The sequence below is a fragment of the Erigeron canadensis genome, chromosome 3, assembly GCF_010389155.1.
Source record: "Erigeron canadensis isolate Cc75 chromosome 3, C_canadensis_v1, whole genome shotgun sequence".
NCBI classification, from domain to species: Eukaryota; Viridiplantae; Streptophyta; class Magnoliopsida; order Asterales; family Asteraceae; genus Erigeron; species Erigeron canadensis.
Window position 1 is genome coordinate 17,803,118 of NC_057763.1, and position 18,656 is coordinate 17,821,773.

The window sequence follows — 18,656 nt, forward strand, 5'->3', positions numbered from 1 at the left end:
GGACTTGATTTTGAACTCGAAAATCTCTTTTGAGTTAAGATTTGAGATCTTGGATTCTGAATTTTTGAACTTGTTAACTTGAACAATCTAACGTTCTTACAACCTCCTATCTATAGGTATTGTAAATTTATCAAAACAATTTTTCTTTACTTTGTTGAGTTAAGGGTTTTTTTTTTTTTTTTGGGTAAGTGGGGTTGTCCCCGTTAACATTAATATCACCCAAAAACCATTACAAAACAAGTAGTACGACTAAATTATCGTACTAGTTTATACATAGGACATACCCTATATATGTCAACAAGAAATGCAAAGGAAAAAACAGCTTACACAAGCGAAACAAGCCTATTCTAAATACAATGACATTTAGACATAGACAATAATACTAAAGGTATACTAGGTTAATTCGCCATTCCGAAGCAGGTAGTCACCCCTAACCTTCCAAGCATCAAGTGTGGTGACAACTCGAGTTGTGTTTTTAAACTTTAATCTCCATAATCTTGAACGAACAGTATCTTTGATAAGATTGGATAAGATATCAGGTGGGCGAGCATGATTAGCAAACATCCTGTTGTTTCTCTCCTGCCAAATAAAATACGCAGTGGCTGCAACAACTAGTCTACCAATAACATGAATTATAGAGCGTGATTTAGCATGTGCAATCAACCAAGCTGTGATATTATTCCAACAAATTGAGGTAGACGACATGTTAGCATCACTTTTAACAGCATCCCAAACCTGTGAAGAGTATGAGCAATCAAAAAACATATGTGAGTGCGAATCAAACTCAGCCTTGCAAAGCGAGCGACACATCATATTCATATTCTTCTTTCGAGATGGTGGCCACTGTAGGATTCGGTCTTGAGTGAGTAACTTCCTACGCATAATCAGCCATAAATTGAAGGCATGGTATACATTAAGGAAACCATACAGCCTTCACCCAATCAACAGGTTGTTCTCGACTCCTAATTGGGTCCCAAACCATGGAAGAAGTAAAAGGCTTATCTTCATGTGCAATCTTCCAGACCAGTGTATCTTTTTTATGTTCCTGCAAAACAATCGTCGAAATGTTAGATAGAATGGGAAAAGAATCAAGCCAATCGGCTGGCCAAATCCATTCCCCATTCCTATTAATATCGGCCACTTTAGCTTGAAGTGAAAATCAAGCCCTTCTTACATCCTGCGGCCGAATTACATTTGATATGGGACCTATATCACTCCAAGTGTCATACCAAGCTAATGTATCTTGTCCATTCCCTAGATTTTTCCATATAAAGTTACGGATAAAGGGCCTTAAGGATATAATTTTTCTCCAGCTCCAACCATCTGTTGATCGACTAGGTATATCCCAAAAGCTTCTTCCTCTTAGTTTGTGGTCGTAAATCCAATCAACCCAAAGTGATCTTCTATGAGAAACAATACTCCAAACATGCGAGATCATTAAAGCTTTATTCATTTCAGATACTTTTCTCAATCCTAATCCTCCTTCATATTATGGCACACATAATGCTTTCCAAGAAACCTTAGCCTTACCTGTTTGCATAGGACCTTGGCACCAAAGGAACCCACAAATAGTCTTTTCCAAGTCAGCCATGATTCTAGAAGGAAGGATGAACACAGACGACCAATATATATATACATGGAAGACATAACAGACATAATTAACTGCACTTTTCCTGCAAACAATAGGAACTTATTCCTCCAGTCCATAATTCTTTTCTCCATTCTTTCAATCAATATTTTACAATCTTTATACAAAAGTCTGGAAGAAATGAGAGGGACGCCTAAGTATCGAACAGGGAGTTTACCTTTGTCAAAAGGCATGATATTCAAAATAGAATTTTTGACCAAATCGGGCACATTACAGAAGAAAACAGTACTTTTCTAAGTGCTCGGAATTAAACATGTCATCTTTTTAAAAGAGTCAAAGGCATCCAAGATCAATTTAGCCGATTTAATATCTCCCCTAGCAAAAAGAAACAGATCATCTGCAAAACATAAATTGATAACTTTCTTCATTATTTCATTACAATACTAGCAATGACTTAATCTAGAACTATATTTTTCATTTTCTTCTCCTATTTTTGTTATTCTTTACTATTACAAGTCATAAAACCTATATGACATTATCTTAGTTTAGAACTACAAATTAATCACTAAACACTGAGAAACCTTCAGATCTTTGTCTTATTGTTCAATATCTAAACTTTAAGATCTTTGTCTTATTGTTAAAAAGCATTGACCTATAAACTCCTTGTTTATCCTGTCAACTTATCAAAATCTAGAATCTTAAGATCCCTGTCTTATTATTCAAGTAGCATGACCTATAAACTTCCTAGGTTATTTGCCAATTTGATAGTTAGAACCGTAAAAACTATGTTTTATCGTTCTAAGGAAACCAATGGATAACCTAATCTAAGGTCTTCTGATAATTTGTGCACACTTATATAGATTCTATTTCCAAAGTCACTTGTCTTTATCTCTGTAAAAACATCTAACTGAAACCTAAATCACTTATATTTTTGCATGAAGAAACTCCCAAACCATATGTAATACTCCTATGATTACCTTATCACATTAGTTATATCTTGGTTTAAAATAGATAACAACCATAAATACTCTTATGATAGCCGCATTCACATTAGTATATATCTTGGTTTAAAATAGATAACAACCATAAATACTCTTATGATAGCCGCATTAAACCAGTATTTATCTTTGTTACATGTAAATGACCTATATAGCCCTTTCTATTTGTCTGTCTTGCACTTTAACTTCACAACTACAGAGAACTCATCTGTTCGTTGTCCTGTTAATCTGCACATCTCAACAAACATCATCAAATCTTCTCAAAGTAATAATCATACAATCTGAAGAATTGAATAAAATAGCAAAACAATACGAACATACTTCACAGTCTACTATAAACCTAAGTCATTAAGATCAATAAATTCATTGTTTAGCACTTTCGGTCCTTGCACATATACAATCAAAATTATTTGGAATATCCTTTTCAACTTTGAAACAGAGATTCCAAATTTCTTTGATTCAACAAGAACCCTTTTAAAAATCAAATTCAAACTATGAATCTCAGTATTCATTCTAAGAAAATCTTCTTTTTAAAGATTTAAACAATTATTTTAAAGATTAAATTCAAAACTATGAACAACTCTGTGTTCATTCTAATGAAAATATTCTTTCAAAGAAGTAAGCATAAATTAACTCAATATCTGCTTATTGAAATCAACAACTCTGTGTTCTTTTCCTTAAACCCATATTCTGTTAACATGACACACTTTCTTTTTGCTTTTGATCACAACACTATAACTTAAGTACCCTACTCATTTATTCAGTGTTCATAGAACGTAGTTGAGTCCTCTCGGAAACTAGATTCTATTCTGACTTTGTCTCTCGTGCAATAGGAACTTTTATTTTATAACAACAACAATAAGGTTTATAAACAAAAGTTAAACACTTCACGAAAAACATAACACACACACACACATACACTGAACATAAACGAATAACATTGTTACAAGAGCTAAAGTTACTGCTGATTAGATCAGATTAGCATGTTACATAAGCCTACAAGCAAGAAATAATTCTCTTATTATTAGTTATGAATAGTGATCCAAAAACGATTACTAATATGTTTGTCCTCTTAAACACTCGGTACATCCGGTTTCCTTGACACTTTCGACATACCCTGGCCAAGGACAGTCACCATGTAACCCGAGTAGCCTAATATTCCACTTAATCAAGTTTGCGAACTTAAGTGACCTACATTCAGATATACTCCCACAATCAACACAAGCACTAAAATTAAGACATTTGGTGAGTATAGGGAGAAAGCCTTTAAGAATCAAGTCAGCGGTGATAGGTCGGTGATTCCTCACACGCAAAGCGACATAACTTGACTCACCTATGAAAATATACCCAACATTACATAATGCTAAGTAGTTGCATAGTTGTGACATAACTTTAAAGCACTTATGAAAACCTGTGACTTTCTATGAGACCCATGTAGCCAACTTTCTGACAACCTATCCCAAGTTGGAAACTTTAGGTAGGCTAGGTATACAAAGACACCCCAAGGACTTACTTGTCCGAATCTCAAAGGCCACATTAGCTCCATAATTTTCAAAAGATTAATTACATATTTGCATACCTTGTCACAAATATACATCCAAAAAGCAATACACACATATTTATGTATCCGAGACCTTCTATATAAAGACCAAATATACAAAATTAAAATGCTTGATCTTTCGTAAGATTTAAGGACCATTCTCAATATAGATCAGGCATTCTCAGCCATATATCTGAATATGTTCCCCATAAGAATATTGTATACATTTAAGTTCATATTATAAGGAAACATTGGTACTTTGTGCCTATCAATACATCATATAATGGTATCACTGAACAAAGCAATTTAAAGTACAATTCGGTAGGCTTAAAAGCTATAGTCTCGTCACGTCTATTCATCTTGATGCAATGAACTTACTCTATTTATTATTTTCTTTTTCTTTTCTGATTTTTATTTTGTTTTTCAGACTCTATTTGACACACATACAAGACGACACAAAACACTAACACATTTTACAAAGTTCCTTTTGAGAGAAACTGTCACTATAGATTTCTCATTCCAATCAATTGAACTAGCAACTCGAAACGAGTCCGGTCAAAAGCCTTAGTGAACAGATCAGCTAAATTAAAGTCACTCGGCACCTTTTCTAGGACTATTAATTTTTTTCAGCACAATCACGTATAACATGAAACTTATGTCTATGTGCTTCCTACTGTGCTTAACATGATTATTGGTAATGGATATGGTGGATTCATTATCTATCTTTATGGGAGTACAAAGGAAATTCTGACCGTAATCACGCAATTGTCGCTGAATCCATAGAACCTGTGAACAACATCCACGAGCTACCATGTATTCTGCCTCGCAAGACGAGATCACAACAGGAGTCTGTTTCTTACATTGCCAAGAAACCAATCTCCCCCCTAAGAACTGACATCCACCTGAATTCGATTTCCTATCAAAGTTGCAGCCTCCATAGTCAACATATGTATAAGCCACTAACTCAAAGTCTCCCCCAATCGAATACCAAAGACCCAGCACTGGTTGCCCTTTGAGGTAACGAAGAATTTGCTTAACAGCTTTCATGTGACTTTCCCCGGGACAGAACTGATAACGCGCACACAAACAAACTACAAACATGATGTCTGGTCTTGATGCCGTAAGATACATGAAAGAACCTATCATGGCCCTATAACGAGTAGGATCAACTTCTGGATCATTAAGAGATAACATCCCAAGTTGATGGTTCTTTTGTATGGGAGTATCCATTGGTGAAGTATCTTCCATTCCAAATCGTTTCAAAATATCTTGTGCATACTTCGTCTGATGAATGAAGAATCCATCCTTTTTCTGTTCAACTTGCAAACCCAAAAAGAAATTCATCTCTCCCATAGCATATCATCATACATTGCATCTCACATAACATATCATCACATCAAACATCATCATAATAGGATGAACCGTCCTAGATGTGCCTAGTCATCTTTTGCATCACATAACATATAAGCATCGTCGTATAGTGTGACATAAGTCACTTACATTAGGCGTGACATAAGTCATTCATTACATATAAGGTGTAAGTTTGTGTGTAGGCGGTCATAAGACCTAACTGGGAACCTCACACTTGACTAGATAGATAAGCCTAATGGCGGTCCATCAAAGTTGTTAAGGAATGGCAAGCTAATCCCTGAGTAATCCGTATGTACAAGACAAGTGGGTTAGTAAGACCTCCCGTATTACTCTCCACGTTGTACCTCGTTGCAAGGAGCCACCCAAGCAACCACATCAAACGCATAACCCTGGAAAAGGCATGTACGGGTTAAGCTTAACACTTTCATCTCTGTAAAATAGCTCGAACAATTGCATCACATAATGTTCACGTTACCTAAACATCATCACATATTCATCCTTTACGTTTGGGCCCTTAAACGTGCACGTGTCATGGCAACTTATTAAGTCTAGTGAACTAGATGAATAAGCCATGTAATCATGCACATTTTACATATCATCAACATATATCACATTTCAATTTATCTTAAGACATTAGATAGCATTTCATAGCATATCATTACATCGCATACATTGTCATATCACGTACATTATCATATATCATTACATATCGTATATCGTTACATATCATCTTTCATTGCATAACGTACTTCATTACATAATGTATTTCATAACAACTCAAAGTATTTCATATCATATCATAACGTCACATATCTATGGGGTAACATTTCAGGCTTCAATATGCATATACATAGCCCATATCACCTCCCGTGTAATCCTGATTAACCACAAGTAACAAGATACCAATTGGGGAAGTTATTAGATGAAAAATATGTTTTTGGTTGAACCCTCAACGTGTCAAAGTAGTGTATCTTACCTCAAAGAAGCGCACACAAACGATAACTAAGGCTATCGTGCAAAGCAAGTATTCTCGACTACCTATAATACACATAGGACCAATTAATGAGCATGAATGAAGCTAAATCGGTCTATAGTCTATACATGCATCGTATAATAGTCTTTGTTGACTACCTTCATCTATTGTAGACTACTATACTTTTCTGTAGACTACTTTCATATTTTGACTACTTTCAGTTTTGTAGACTACTTTTGGCATACAAGAAGACCAAATGAGAGAAAACTCAGTTTTAACAAATCCATAGGACTCAAAGAGCTTTTCAAAAATGTAAGCTTTGTCTCTTGAAGAGCTCTAATGAACAAGTTATGACGTTTTCAAAACAGGCCTGTACAACTTGCCTGAAATTTGATTGCTATTGAAAATTAACATTTTTCGCCCATCTTTGAGCAAAATCAAAAGGAACTTTGTTCATATCGAATTTATATGACACATAGTGCTTTTCAAAAATGTAACATTCATCTCCTATTTCATTATTATAAAGAAGATATGTTTTTTGCAATATAACTGAATTTTCAGACCTTATAAACACTTTGTTTTACCAAAGATCTCGACCGTCAAACATCCATGGAAATTAACCATGATACCTACAGTTCATATACACCCAAAAGTTGATTCCATTGACGCTATGAAATCATATATTGATTCTTGGATTCATTACACACATTTTACAATTGTTTTGACACCCGAAATGACCTAACTTGACCAAATATGAGGTGACATAAATGATCAGTTGAATATTAAATCATGAAAGGAATAACTCAAATACCTGCAGATGGCGAAAGGAACACAATGTGTGAACCAAATCTCACTCAAAACATCAAAGAAACGTTTGAATCGGTCAAGAATTGGTCAAGAGACATATGGGGCGGCTAGGGTTTGATAAAAAGGAAGATGAAACTGATTTGTGATGGCAATTAGGGTCTAATTAACCCCTAATCCCGTTTTTAGGTTTCACCCTATGTCAAAACTAGTCCATGGACTTCCTTATGGCTCATATTAGGCTAAAATCACCTATTGGGAATACTAACAACACATTAAACACTTCAAGCATCTCTAAAGGCATTTAAAATAAACCTTAAACACCTTATCGCATAAATTATTAAGGCCTTAAAGCCTTACACATAACGCACATTAATCACACATAAGCATTAAATCTCTTAGAGACTTGACAGACACATAGTGTTGACTTAACGACTCAAGTCAACCATTAAATAAAATTTTTGGGATGTTACAATTCCTAAGGTTCCTACCCCAGCATGTGTTACTGGTAATCAACCTATTTCTTGTTGTAATGTACTCTATAAATGTATCGGTAAGATTATTACAAATAGGATTAAGGAAGGCTTATGTGATATTGTTAGCATTAACCAATCGGCTTTTGTTCCTGGTCATAGAATTTCAGATAATATTTTGCTGACGCGGGATCTTATAATTATCATCGTAATGTTGGCCCCCCAAGATGTGCTTTTAAGATTTTTATCCAAAAGGCCTATGATACTGTTGATTGGAAATTCTTGGAAGCCGTTCTCCATGGTTTTGGTTTTCATGAGAGGATGATCAAGTGGATTACGGTTTGTGTTACATCCACATCCTTCTCACTGGCTATTAATGGGAATGTTCATGGGTATTTTAAAGGGGAACGTGGTCTAAGACAGGGGGATCCTATGTCCCCTTATCTCTTTACGCTTGTTATGGAAGTCTTAACACTTATCCTTCATTATGAAGCTACTAATACTTCCAATTTCAGGTTTCATAGTAAGTGTGAAAAACAATGAATTATAAATTTGTGCTTTGCTAATGATCTGTTTCTTTTCTCGAGGGGAGAAATTAAGGAGATGTCGGGACTGGCTCCTAGTATGCCAAAAAGTACAGCTTTCTTTTGTAATGTGTCTGATCATGTGAAACAGTCTATTCTTACAGTGTTGCCTTTTGAAGAAGGAAGCCTTCCGGTTAGGTACCTTGGTGTACCTCTAACTTTGACTAGGCTCCTTTATAAGAATTGCAAAAGCTTGGTAGAAAAGATGGAGAGCTGGATTACTGACTGGAGGAATAAATCCTTATCTTTTGCAGGACGGTTACAGCTTATAAAGTCAGTGCTTTCTTCCTCTCATGTTTATTGGCGATGTATTTATCCTTCCTAGTCGTATTGTTATAGAGAAAAAAATGAGGGGTTTTCTATGATGTCATGGACCGATGTCAAAAGGAAAAGCTAAAGTTTCTTGGAACTTGATATGTTTACCAAAATCTAAAAGTTGACTTGGCATAAGGAAAATTAGTGAGGTTAATAAATCGTTGATAGTTTATCATATCTGGAGCATTCTCACTAACAGAGGATCACTATGAATAAAGTGGATTCATTAATACAGGTTGAAAGAATGGAATTTTTGGGACATTCCAGAAGAGCAGAATTGTAGTTGGAGCTGGAGGAAATTGTTGCAATTAAGAGGCTCCATAAGAACTTTTTTATGGTCAAAAATTGGTAATGGGCAAAATACTTCAGTGTGGTTTGATAAATGGTCAGAAAACTGCCTATTAAATCAATTTTTCTCACCTAGACAGATTAAACAAGCCGGATTTAATTTGAATACCAAGGTAGCGGAGGTAATTTGTGATGGGGAATGGTTATGGCCAACAGCTTGGTTGGACATGTATCCGGTCCTAATTCTTCTTCAAAAACCAGCTTTACAACCTAACCAATTACATTCAATATTATGGAAAACTATGGATGGCAAGGAAGAAAACTACTTCTACGAGGGTGTTATGGAACTCGATACACATCAAACAAGATGAAGTTACATGGCATTGAGCTATTTGGTTTTCACAATGTATACCTCGACATGCTTTTCTTGTATGGTTGATCAGGAGACAGAAATTGAAAACTCAAGATAAGATAATACAATGGAATTCGGCGGGAAATGCAAACTTAAACCTCCTTTGTTGTTCTTTATGCAAGAGAGGTCCAGACTCACATGCGCATTTGTTTTTTGAATGTTCATCCTCCTCGCAGGTTTGGAAGAAGATAAAAATTGTAGCTGAAGTTCCCTCTATGTCTGATTCTTGGGATGACGTTTTACTATGGATCACCTCGAAGAATAAATCCAGATCGGCAAAAAATGTGATCGGAAGACTTCTTGTTGCGGCTATAGGTTATTTTATTTGGCAAGAAAAAAACAATAGGTTATTTACTAATCATGCAAGACCTTAAGGCTGGCAATTTTGACACGAAACCTGTTAACACGACACGACACAACCTGTTCTTAATAGGTTTCGTGTTTCACCTTAACGAACTTTGTGTCTTAATAGGTCTGGACCTATTAAGACCTGTTAAGATTTGTGTCTTAACAGATCCAAACTTGTTAAGACCTGTTAGACCTGTTAAGATTTATACTAATAATAGTTAAGGGATAAGATATCCACTTATTATTTCATTTTAGATTATCCGTTCTCCACCTACTTACACCCCTTTTCTCTCATACATATAAAGAAAACTAGAAAAGAGAAAAAGTTAGCAAAAACATATCTATATCAAGTGTATCTATACAAACCCTTTATCTCCAAGTTTGATCTAAATCTGTTATCGATTGTCGATCTCCAAGTCTCCAAGTCGTCCTTTCTTTTTCTTCTCTACAGATCGTGGATCTTGGTTTTCCTTCTCTACAAATCGAGGATCTTGGTACTAGTTGTTGGATTTTTTTTGGCAATATCTAAGATCTAGGATTTTCGTGTTAGCTTTTTCCTATCCATAGTTCGGTATGGGTTTATTGTTTCCGATTAATCTAAAATCATATTTGATGATTCTTGTATATATTTTGGGTCATTATATTATATTATAGTTTGGACTATATTTTTGGTTATTAAATTTATATTATTATAATGTATTCAGAATTCCTTATTTTTTTTGTTTTGTAAATGTCTTAGTCGGTGCAAAAGGAGAAGCAACAAGATTCGAATAACAGAAAATCAAGTGTTTATGTGGTTTGAAATTGAAATATGAGTTTGTTATGGTTTTGCTTCACTATTCTTGCTATCTAATGTTGTTATGTGCTTAAAATCAAGCATTTTTCAATCAGAACGATTATGCGCTTCATTAGTGTGACTTCTATAGAAATATAGAATGTATGTTACCAGGTTCTTAACAGGTTTGTTATCAGGTGTACCTGTTAATTTTCGTGTCGTGTTCGTGTCTAGAAAAAATGACACGAATGCTTAAAAGGCCGTGTTCGTGTTCGACCTTAACAGATCCGTGTCTTAAGAGGTTTCGTGTAACCTGTTATGCCAGCCTTACAAGACCTCCTGACAAAATTGTGGAACTCATTACCTCTACAATTTGACTCAAACTTGTTACACTCAGGTTTAAAGGTACACATGTTGTGGATCGATTGCTACAAGCTTGGAAGATACCACGTGATATAGTGGTACACACCAGATAACTGAAACTGAGTTTTGTGATCTGCAATGTAGTAGTTATTTCGAAATCCTGGTATAGAAGTTGTTTTTTGTATTGTATGATAGATGATAGCTTGTAACATTGCATGGCATGTCATGCATATGAACTGGTATGGCATTACCACTTGTTTTGTAACGTTTTGGTTATGGTATAAAATTCACCGGGATATCCCATTAACCAAAAAAATGTCAGCCTGATGGACAGTATGGCGCACCACCAGGAACAGGTTCAACACATTGAGCACTGTTTGGCTCCTTGAAATCTACTTGATCACAATGCGGTTTACCATTGGAAATCGGTAGCTCATCTTTTTGGAACCCCATCCAGTGCGACGCATCAACAAGATCAGGTGTGGCACACTCGGCTCGTAGATCAGGTTCCAAGTTTTCTTTCTCAATCTCAATTTTCCCATGTTCGAAATCCTGTATCTGCGCACATTTTTCAGTAATAAATGGGAAAGCAGAAACTAAGTCAGAAGTCCCACTTGAATCAATGAATATGTCATTCATTGTCTCGTTCCTCTTCAATCCGTATTCCTCTATGTGACCTAAAAACGCCTCATCTTCCCTCCTTTACTGCTCGGTAAATTCCTTATTTGACTCTCTCAGCATTTCTGGAATCATATCCAGCTTTGAATCAATGCTAGATGATTGAGTAGAATTTTGATTCTGATTTTGCCATTCGAATGATCCTTGACTTTGATTCTCGTATTGGTTCTCATATTGTTCTCATATTGTGCCTCATACCGGCATTGGTATGGGCCTTGTTGGTACCCATAATCTTGACATTACTTGTAAAAGTCATCCTGATTTAGATAATTCTGTTGAGGTCACTGTTGGAAGGATCTTTGTTGGTGGTTGAACTGTTGGTATGCTTGATTTGGATTCAGTATATTATCACCACTCCATCCAAAGTTTGTCTGATTCATCCATCTTGAGTTAAAAGTAATTTGCATACGGATCATATCCCCTTCCTCGTTTTTCCCTCCATCTAGGATATGCATTTGAAGAGTAATAATCAATCCGAAATTCCTTATATGCATGCACAAAAAGTAACTGAAAACAAACAAAAAATAAAAACAAAAGCTTAAAATAGAACAAAAAATAATAAATGCAGAAAGTAAACTAAAGTAACAAGGAAATATCTTTTTGTATTCTTAATTCCTAAACTAGGTGGACTCGGCACAAATAACTAACTCACAATAAATAGTTTTACGAAAATCCAAATCAAATAATAGTGAATAAATCCAAATCAAATAATTAACTCACAATAAATACTCGGCACAAATATCTTTTTGTATTCTGAATGACTATGGTGACGATGTGGGTCCCATACTTATAGAGGTTACGGATCCAGGGGAAATTATGAAAAAAAGGAGACCCGTGAGGAGGACGATTTTGATGCTGATGTGGATGAGCAAATCGAAATTCATGATGAAACAACAAATTTCATGGCGGGGGGCGCTAGACCTCCTACTTCTTCTAAGGGGGCAAGCACTCCCGGTGAACAGGTGTCCAATGGGTAGTATAGTTGCATGGAACATTAGGGGTTTGAACCGGCCTCTAAAACAAAAAGAGGTTCGCCAGGTAGTTGCTGAAAACTATTTACAAATTTGTGCTATTATGGGATCTCACATGGATGTGTCTCGAGTGTTTGATATCTGTAAGAAGATATGTAATACTTGGGATTGGACATCTAATGGTAATGTGTGTGATAAAGGGACTAGAATCATCATTGGGTGGAATACGGATTTAGTTGATGTAATGGTCTTATCTCAGTCTAGCCAAGTGATGCATGTACAGATTCAGTTCAAACTTGATAGTAAGATATTGTTTTGCTCCTTTGTTTATGCCAAGAACCATTATAAGGAAAGACGTGAGCTTTGGGATAATTTAGAGGTGCACAAGTTGTTTGTGCGTGACAAGCCATGGTGTATCCATGGTGACTTTAACTCATCACTTAACTTAGAAGATAATTTTGCTGGCTCGTCGTCTGTTAGCATAGGTATGCGGGATTTTAGAGCTTGTGTTGAGAATATTGAGGTACTTGACATTAAAAGATCCGGTGTTCATTTTATGTGGAACCAGAAACCTAAACAAGGAACATGTACCCTTAAGAAGATAGATAGGGTGATGGGGAACCTGCATTTCATGGCCGAATTCCCTGCTTCTCATGCTATATTTCAGCCATACCGCGTTTCTGATCACTCACCATGTATTCTAAAACTTCCTAATGTTGCCAGGTCTCGTCCTAAAACTTTTAAGTTTGTTAATCTGTTGGCTGAAAAAACAGGTTTCCTTGACCTGGTTACTAAAGCCTGGGAGGTTGAGCTTGAAGGGCATCATATGTATAAGATTGTCAAGAGGCTTAAATTGTTGAAAACACCTCTGAGGAGCCTTCTCTTCATTCAAGGAAATTTGCACAGCCGGGTTAACAATCTGAGAAAGGAGTTAGATACTCTCCAACTCAAGATTGATAGTGATCCATCTAATGCCGATTTAAGAAAGCAAGAAGTTGAATGCTTAAATGGTTTTAAAGAAGCTGTCTTAGATGAGGAACGCTTCCTGAAACAAAAGGCTAAAATAAATTGGCTTCAGGTGGGAGATTCGAACTCTGCTTACTTTTATAACTCTATCAAGTGCAAGAACCATAGGAGTCGTATTGAAGTAATAAAAGACATTAATGGTGCTGTTCTTGAGGGAGGTTCTGTGGCCGATGCTTTTGTTAAACATTATGAGAATTTCTTGGGTATGGAAGGATCGACAAAACAGCCTCCGGATAGGCGCTTGTTTACTCGGAAAGTTGATGCCCAAAAGGCTGTTAATATGGTGAGACATATTTCGGATGAGGAAATTAAAGATGTTATGTTTTCGATAGGAGATAACAAGGCTGTTAATATGGTGAGACATATTTCGGTCCTGATGGTTACTCGGCTGTTTTCTTTAAAAAGGCGTGGGATATTATTGGTAAAGACATTTCTCTTGCTATAAGGGATTTCTTTCGGAATGGAAACCTGCTTAAGGAGCTAAATCATACGATTATAGCACTGGTCCCTAAGGTAAATAGCCCCACGGTTATCAATGATTACCGTCTTATATCTTGTTGTAATGTGCTTTATAAGTGTATTAGTAAGATTCTAACTAACAGATTGAAAGAGGGCTTGGATGATGTTGTTAGTATCAACCAATCAGCATTTATTCCTGGAAGGAGCATCTCAGATAATATTATGCTTACACAGGAGCTCATGCACGGGTATCACTTAAATCGTGGGCCACCCAGATGCGCATTCAAGGTTGACATAGAGAAAGCTTACGACACGGTTGATTGGAATTTCTTAAGGAAAGCTTTACTAGGCTTCGGGTTTCATCCTAAAATGGTTGTATGGATTATGGCTTGTGTTTCTTCACCGTCATTTTCCATCTCCATTAATGGGAATCTGCATGGTTTCTTCATGGGGAAAAGGGGTTTAAGGCAAGGTGATCCTATGTCACCTTACCTATTCACATTGGTTACGGAAGTGTTATCTTTAATGCTACACAGTTCAGCGATGAACTCGTTATTTAAATTTCATAGCAAGTGTGAAAAACAACAAATTATCAATGTTTGTTTTGCTGATGATCTCCTGTTATTTGCGCATGGTGACTTAGCTTCTGCAAAAATGATTCTGGATGTGCTAAATGATTTCAAGGACATGTCAGGACTAGTGCCTAGACAACATAAAAGTACAGCCTTTTTCTGCAATGTAGCGCCCAATGTTAAATCGGCAATTCTGGAGCTTATGCACTTTGATGTTGGTACTCTCCCGGTACGATACTTAGGGGTACCTCTGATTTCGACCAGATTAGTGTATAGAGACTGTGCTGTCCTCGTTGAAAAAAATGGAAAATAGGATTACTAGCTGGAGAAACAGGACCCTTTCCTTTGCAGGTAGGATCCAACTTATCATCTCTGTGTTATCCTCGTTGCACAACTACTGGGCTTCTGTCTTTGTCCTTCCTACCCGTATTATTTCTGATTTGGAGAAGAAAATGCGGGGCTTCCTTTGGTGTCAAGGTGATTTGACTCAAGGAAAGGCAAAGGTGGCTTGGCAAGCGATTTGTACTCCTAAATATGAGGGTGGGTTGGGTATTAAGCGCATAGGTGATGTCAACAAAGCGTTAATGACTACTCATATTTGGAGGATTATTAATGATAAGAATTCCTTATGGGTTAAATGGATCCATGCGTATAAGTTGAAAGGAAGAAAATTCTGGGATGTTCCACCCCGAGCTGGCATGAGTTGGGGTTGGCGCAAACTCCTCAAGCTTCGGTCAACTGTTCGTCCGTTTATATGGTCGAATTTGGGTGATGGTAAGTCGTCCTCTGCTTGGTTTGACAAGTGGTGCTCTTTTAGGGCCTCTTATTGATCACGTTACGCCTAGGGTAATTAAGGATGCTGGTTTATCTTTAAAGGACAGAGTGGCTGATGTGGTGCATGAGGGTTAGTGGAAATGGCGCGGCTTGACCTCTTCCCCGTTCTTATAAACTGTAATGTTCCACCGTTAACTAATGATAAGCGTGACAAGCTGATTTGGTGCAAAGAGCTGGGTAAAGAGGTACACTTCACCTCCGCTAATGTGTGGGATACCATTCGATCTAGGGGTGTGGTAGTCGCATGGGTGGACATTGTATGGTTCTCGAGCTGCATCCCAAGGCATTCATTTCTTTTATGGCTAGTGATGCGAAGAAAATTAAAAACTCATGACCGTTTGAAACCATGGGAGGTGGGGAGCGCAACTAACCTTAATCTTGTTTGTTGTTCTTTGTGTAAAACAGGTCCGGACTCTCACACTCATTTGTTCTTTGAATGTTCTTATTCTTCTCAAGTGTGGAGCCTTGTTCAACCAATGGCGGATATGGCAAATGTTTCTCATCATTGGGGAAACATTCTAGTGTACCTAATACCAATCTCCAAAGGTAAATCGGCAAAAAGTATTATTAGAAGATTGGTGTTTGCTGCTACAGTCTACTTTGTCTGGCAAGAGAGAAACTCTCGTATGTTCTCTAATATGACTAGACCCCCGCAACAGCTAATGAATTGCATTGTTGAATGTGTTCGTCTAAGACTTGCTATTATCAAGTTTAAAGGGACTTCAAACATTGGAAGGTTACTTGCTGTTTGGAATCTACCTGGAGGACAGGTTTCTGAAGACATTGATGCCGCTACTACCTAAGTTAATATAGAATCTATTGCTTTCATTGTGTGTAGTAGGTTCTTTGAGTTTCTATTTGTTAGTGCCTTGTGCGTGCCTAACCTCACACGGTCTGTCGTGTAGGTAACTAGTATGGTACTCATCCATACTACTTGTTCTTGTAATCTTTTTTGTGTTGGTATATAAGTTTAAACAGGGTATCCCTTTTACCCAAAAAAAAAAAAATACTCAATCAGTCATATGAATTATAATCCAAAAAGAACAATGTTTACGCGACTGAAAGTAAAATTCATCAAATAAAATTAACTAACAATTGTTTATCGGAAGAGATAATAAAAACCTTAGCCAAACATAGTCATCTTCGTATCTGCATGGTGATGATGATCGACTATTTTTCTTTTCGTCCACAGCCTTCTTTTTCGTTCGCAAAAGTGACCGCCGCAAAAGATCCCTTCGAATTAATTACTGCCGACTATATATTATGTGATCTTCGAACTTAAAAAACCCCACGAAATTAATTGTTGCGGATATATTATGTGTTGTCTCTCAAAATTGCAAATAATAAAATAAAATATATATATCCTTCGCCTTGCTTCCTTGTTGACCTACATAACCAAAAACAATAGATGGGCTTTCTCTTTGTAACTTGCTTGTGCGGATCAAATGAGGTGTTGGGCTGCTGGATTAATTAACGGCCCAAATGAGGAATACCAACACAAGTCTTTCAAATTATAAACTGTAGTCTATATTTGTTGCTTGTCACAATCCCACGTACTAAATTACATACGAGTAAATAAATAGCTTTCCTTTGAATATTGGTCCACCACTAATCACAATAGTGATCTTAATAGGCAGAATAACTATATCATGTTTACATTACGAGTTGCTGAACTTAACATATCTTGTCACCAACTATACTCAAACATGATCACATCGCAAAATCATCATTTTAAGTGCTAATCTATCCGACTGAGTTCAAACATGAAATTTAAAAAAAAATATATCATTCTATATAAAATTGATTTATGGGAATTGATTTATGATGTTAACATCATCTTTGTTGGATGATGTTTCTCTCACAAATTTATTTAAATCAATTTCAACACATGTCAAAAAGCCCCTCATGATTTTAATGGTTTGTGAGAGCAACATCATCCAACCAAAATAATGTTAACATCATCCAAGTTATCCCCTTAATTTATATAATCATCTTTAGACCATTAAATATATATTCAGTTATGATTTATTGATTTATTTCTCTTTGTTCTTTGTTTTTTTGTATAAATTCTCAATTTGTTTCGTCTTATTTATATATATGTATCTGTGTCTATGTATATGGAGTATATGGTTTTGGTGGAATATATATGAAGAGAGTTTTGCTTGTGTTTAGTTTGTAGAAGAAAAAGGAATAGTTAAAAAGACTAAAATACTTTCATGTGCATTGCACATGAGAGGGTTAACTGAAACTCACAAACGTCCATTAAAATAACAGTCTGAGAGATATGTAATGATACGAAAAATCTCCATAAAAATATGAACAGATACAAAAAGAACAAAACTTAATAATATGAGATACCCCATGTTTTTCTCTTTTTAACTGTTTATATAAAAATAAGATTTTCTACCAAGAAGGAAAAAGACCTTGAAAAATCAGGACAATATGGTAATTTCACAACACCCAAAAACCCACTGGATTCCATCTTACCTTGTTTATATTTACTTGTCTTTCCACGCCATTACTTGTACCCATTGAACACTTACACAAATCTCTCTCACAAACCATAACATTCATACATTTATTATAAAATATTAAAAAACCGTATAGATATGGAGGCTTTACCAAGGTCTGAAATATCATTTAGAAGATCAGGATCATCAGGGCTTGTTTGGGATGATAAACTATTATCAGGAGAGCTGAAACCAGTCATGAATGATGAAGAAAGAGAGAAAGAGCAACAAAATAAACCAGAACCAAAACCATATAAATCTGTTGAAGTTGAACCAACTATTGACCCACCTTCTCCAAGGGTGTCTGGTTGTTGTGCTATGTTTGGAAAGCCTGTTAAAAGCAACAATAACAACAACACAGCACATAAGCACAAAACTAAAGCTACCCACAAATCATAATCATGAAACAAGATTCTTGATCCTGAAGCAAGATTCTTGATTTTGTTGCCAAATAGAGCCTTTAGTTTCATCTTATTGGTAACTTGGGTATTTGTGGGTCAACCTTTATTCTCTCTCTCTCTTTTTTTTTTTTTATCTTCTCTCATACTTCTCGAGTTAGTTTTGTGGGATACATCTCTATTTATTTATAGTACAAGTGTATGTGTATGTATACATATACACATATATATGTAGAGAGATTGGAAAATCTTGTTTTGTGTTGATGGGGAAGGCATCTTTTGTGGGATTATAGTTTCTTGTGGGTTTTTTTTTATGTAATTGTTTGTGTATACAATTCTTTTTCTTTTCTCCAATTTCTGAGTTTGTCAAAGACGT

At 36.0% G+C, this 18,656-nt stretch overlaps 2 protein-coding genes across 2 annotated transcripts; one reads left to right on the top strand and one right to left on the bottom strand.

Moving 5' to 3' along the window:
• Positions 1–4,717: 4,717 nt before the first annotated feature.
• LOC122591611 (secreted RxLR effector protein 161-like) lies at positions 4,718–5,479 on the bottom strand. The gene has a single exon (XM_043763871.1). The coding sequence runs from the start codon at positions 5,477–5,479 to the stop codon at positions 4,718–4,720; it is 762 nt and encodes a 253-aa protein (XP_043619806.1).
• A 12,502-nt stretch (positions 5,480–17,981) lies between these two features.
• LOC122591612 (uncharacterized protein At1g15400-like) lies at positions 17,982–18,281 on the top strand. Its single transcript, XM_043763872.1, has one exon. It carries the CDS (start codon positions 17,982–17,984, stop codon positions 18,279–18,281), a length of 300 nt encoding a protein of 99 aa, XP_043619807.1.
• Positions 18,282–18,656: the final 375 nt, after the last annotated feature.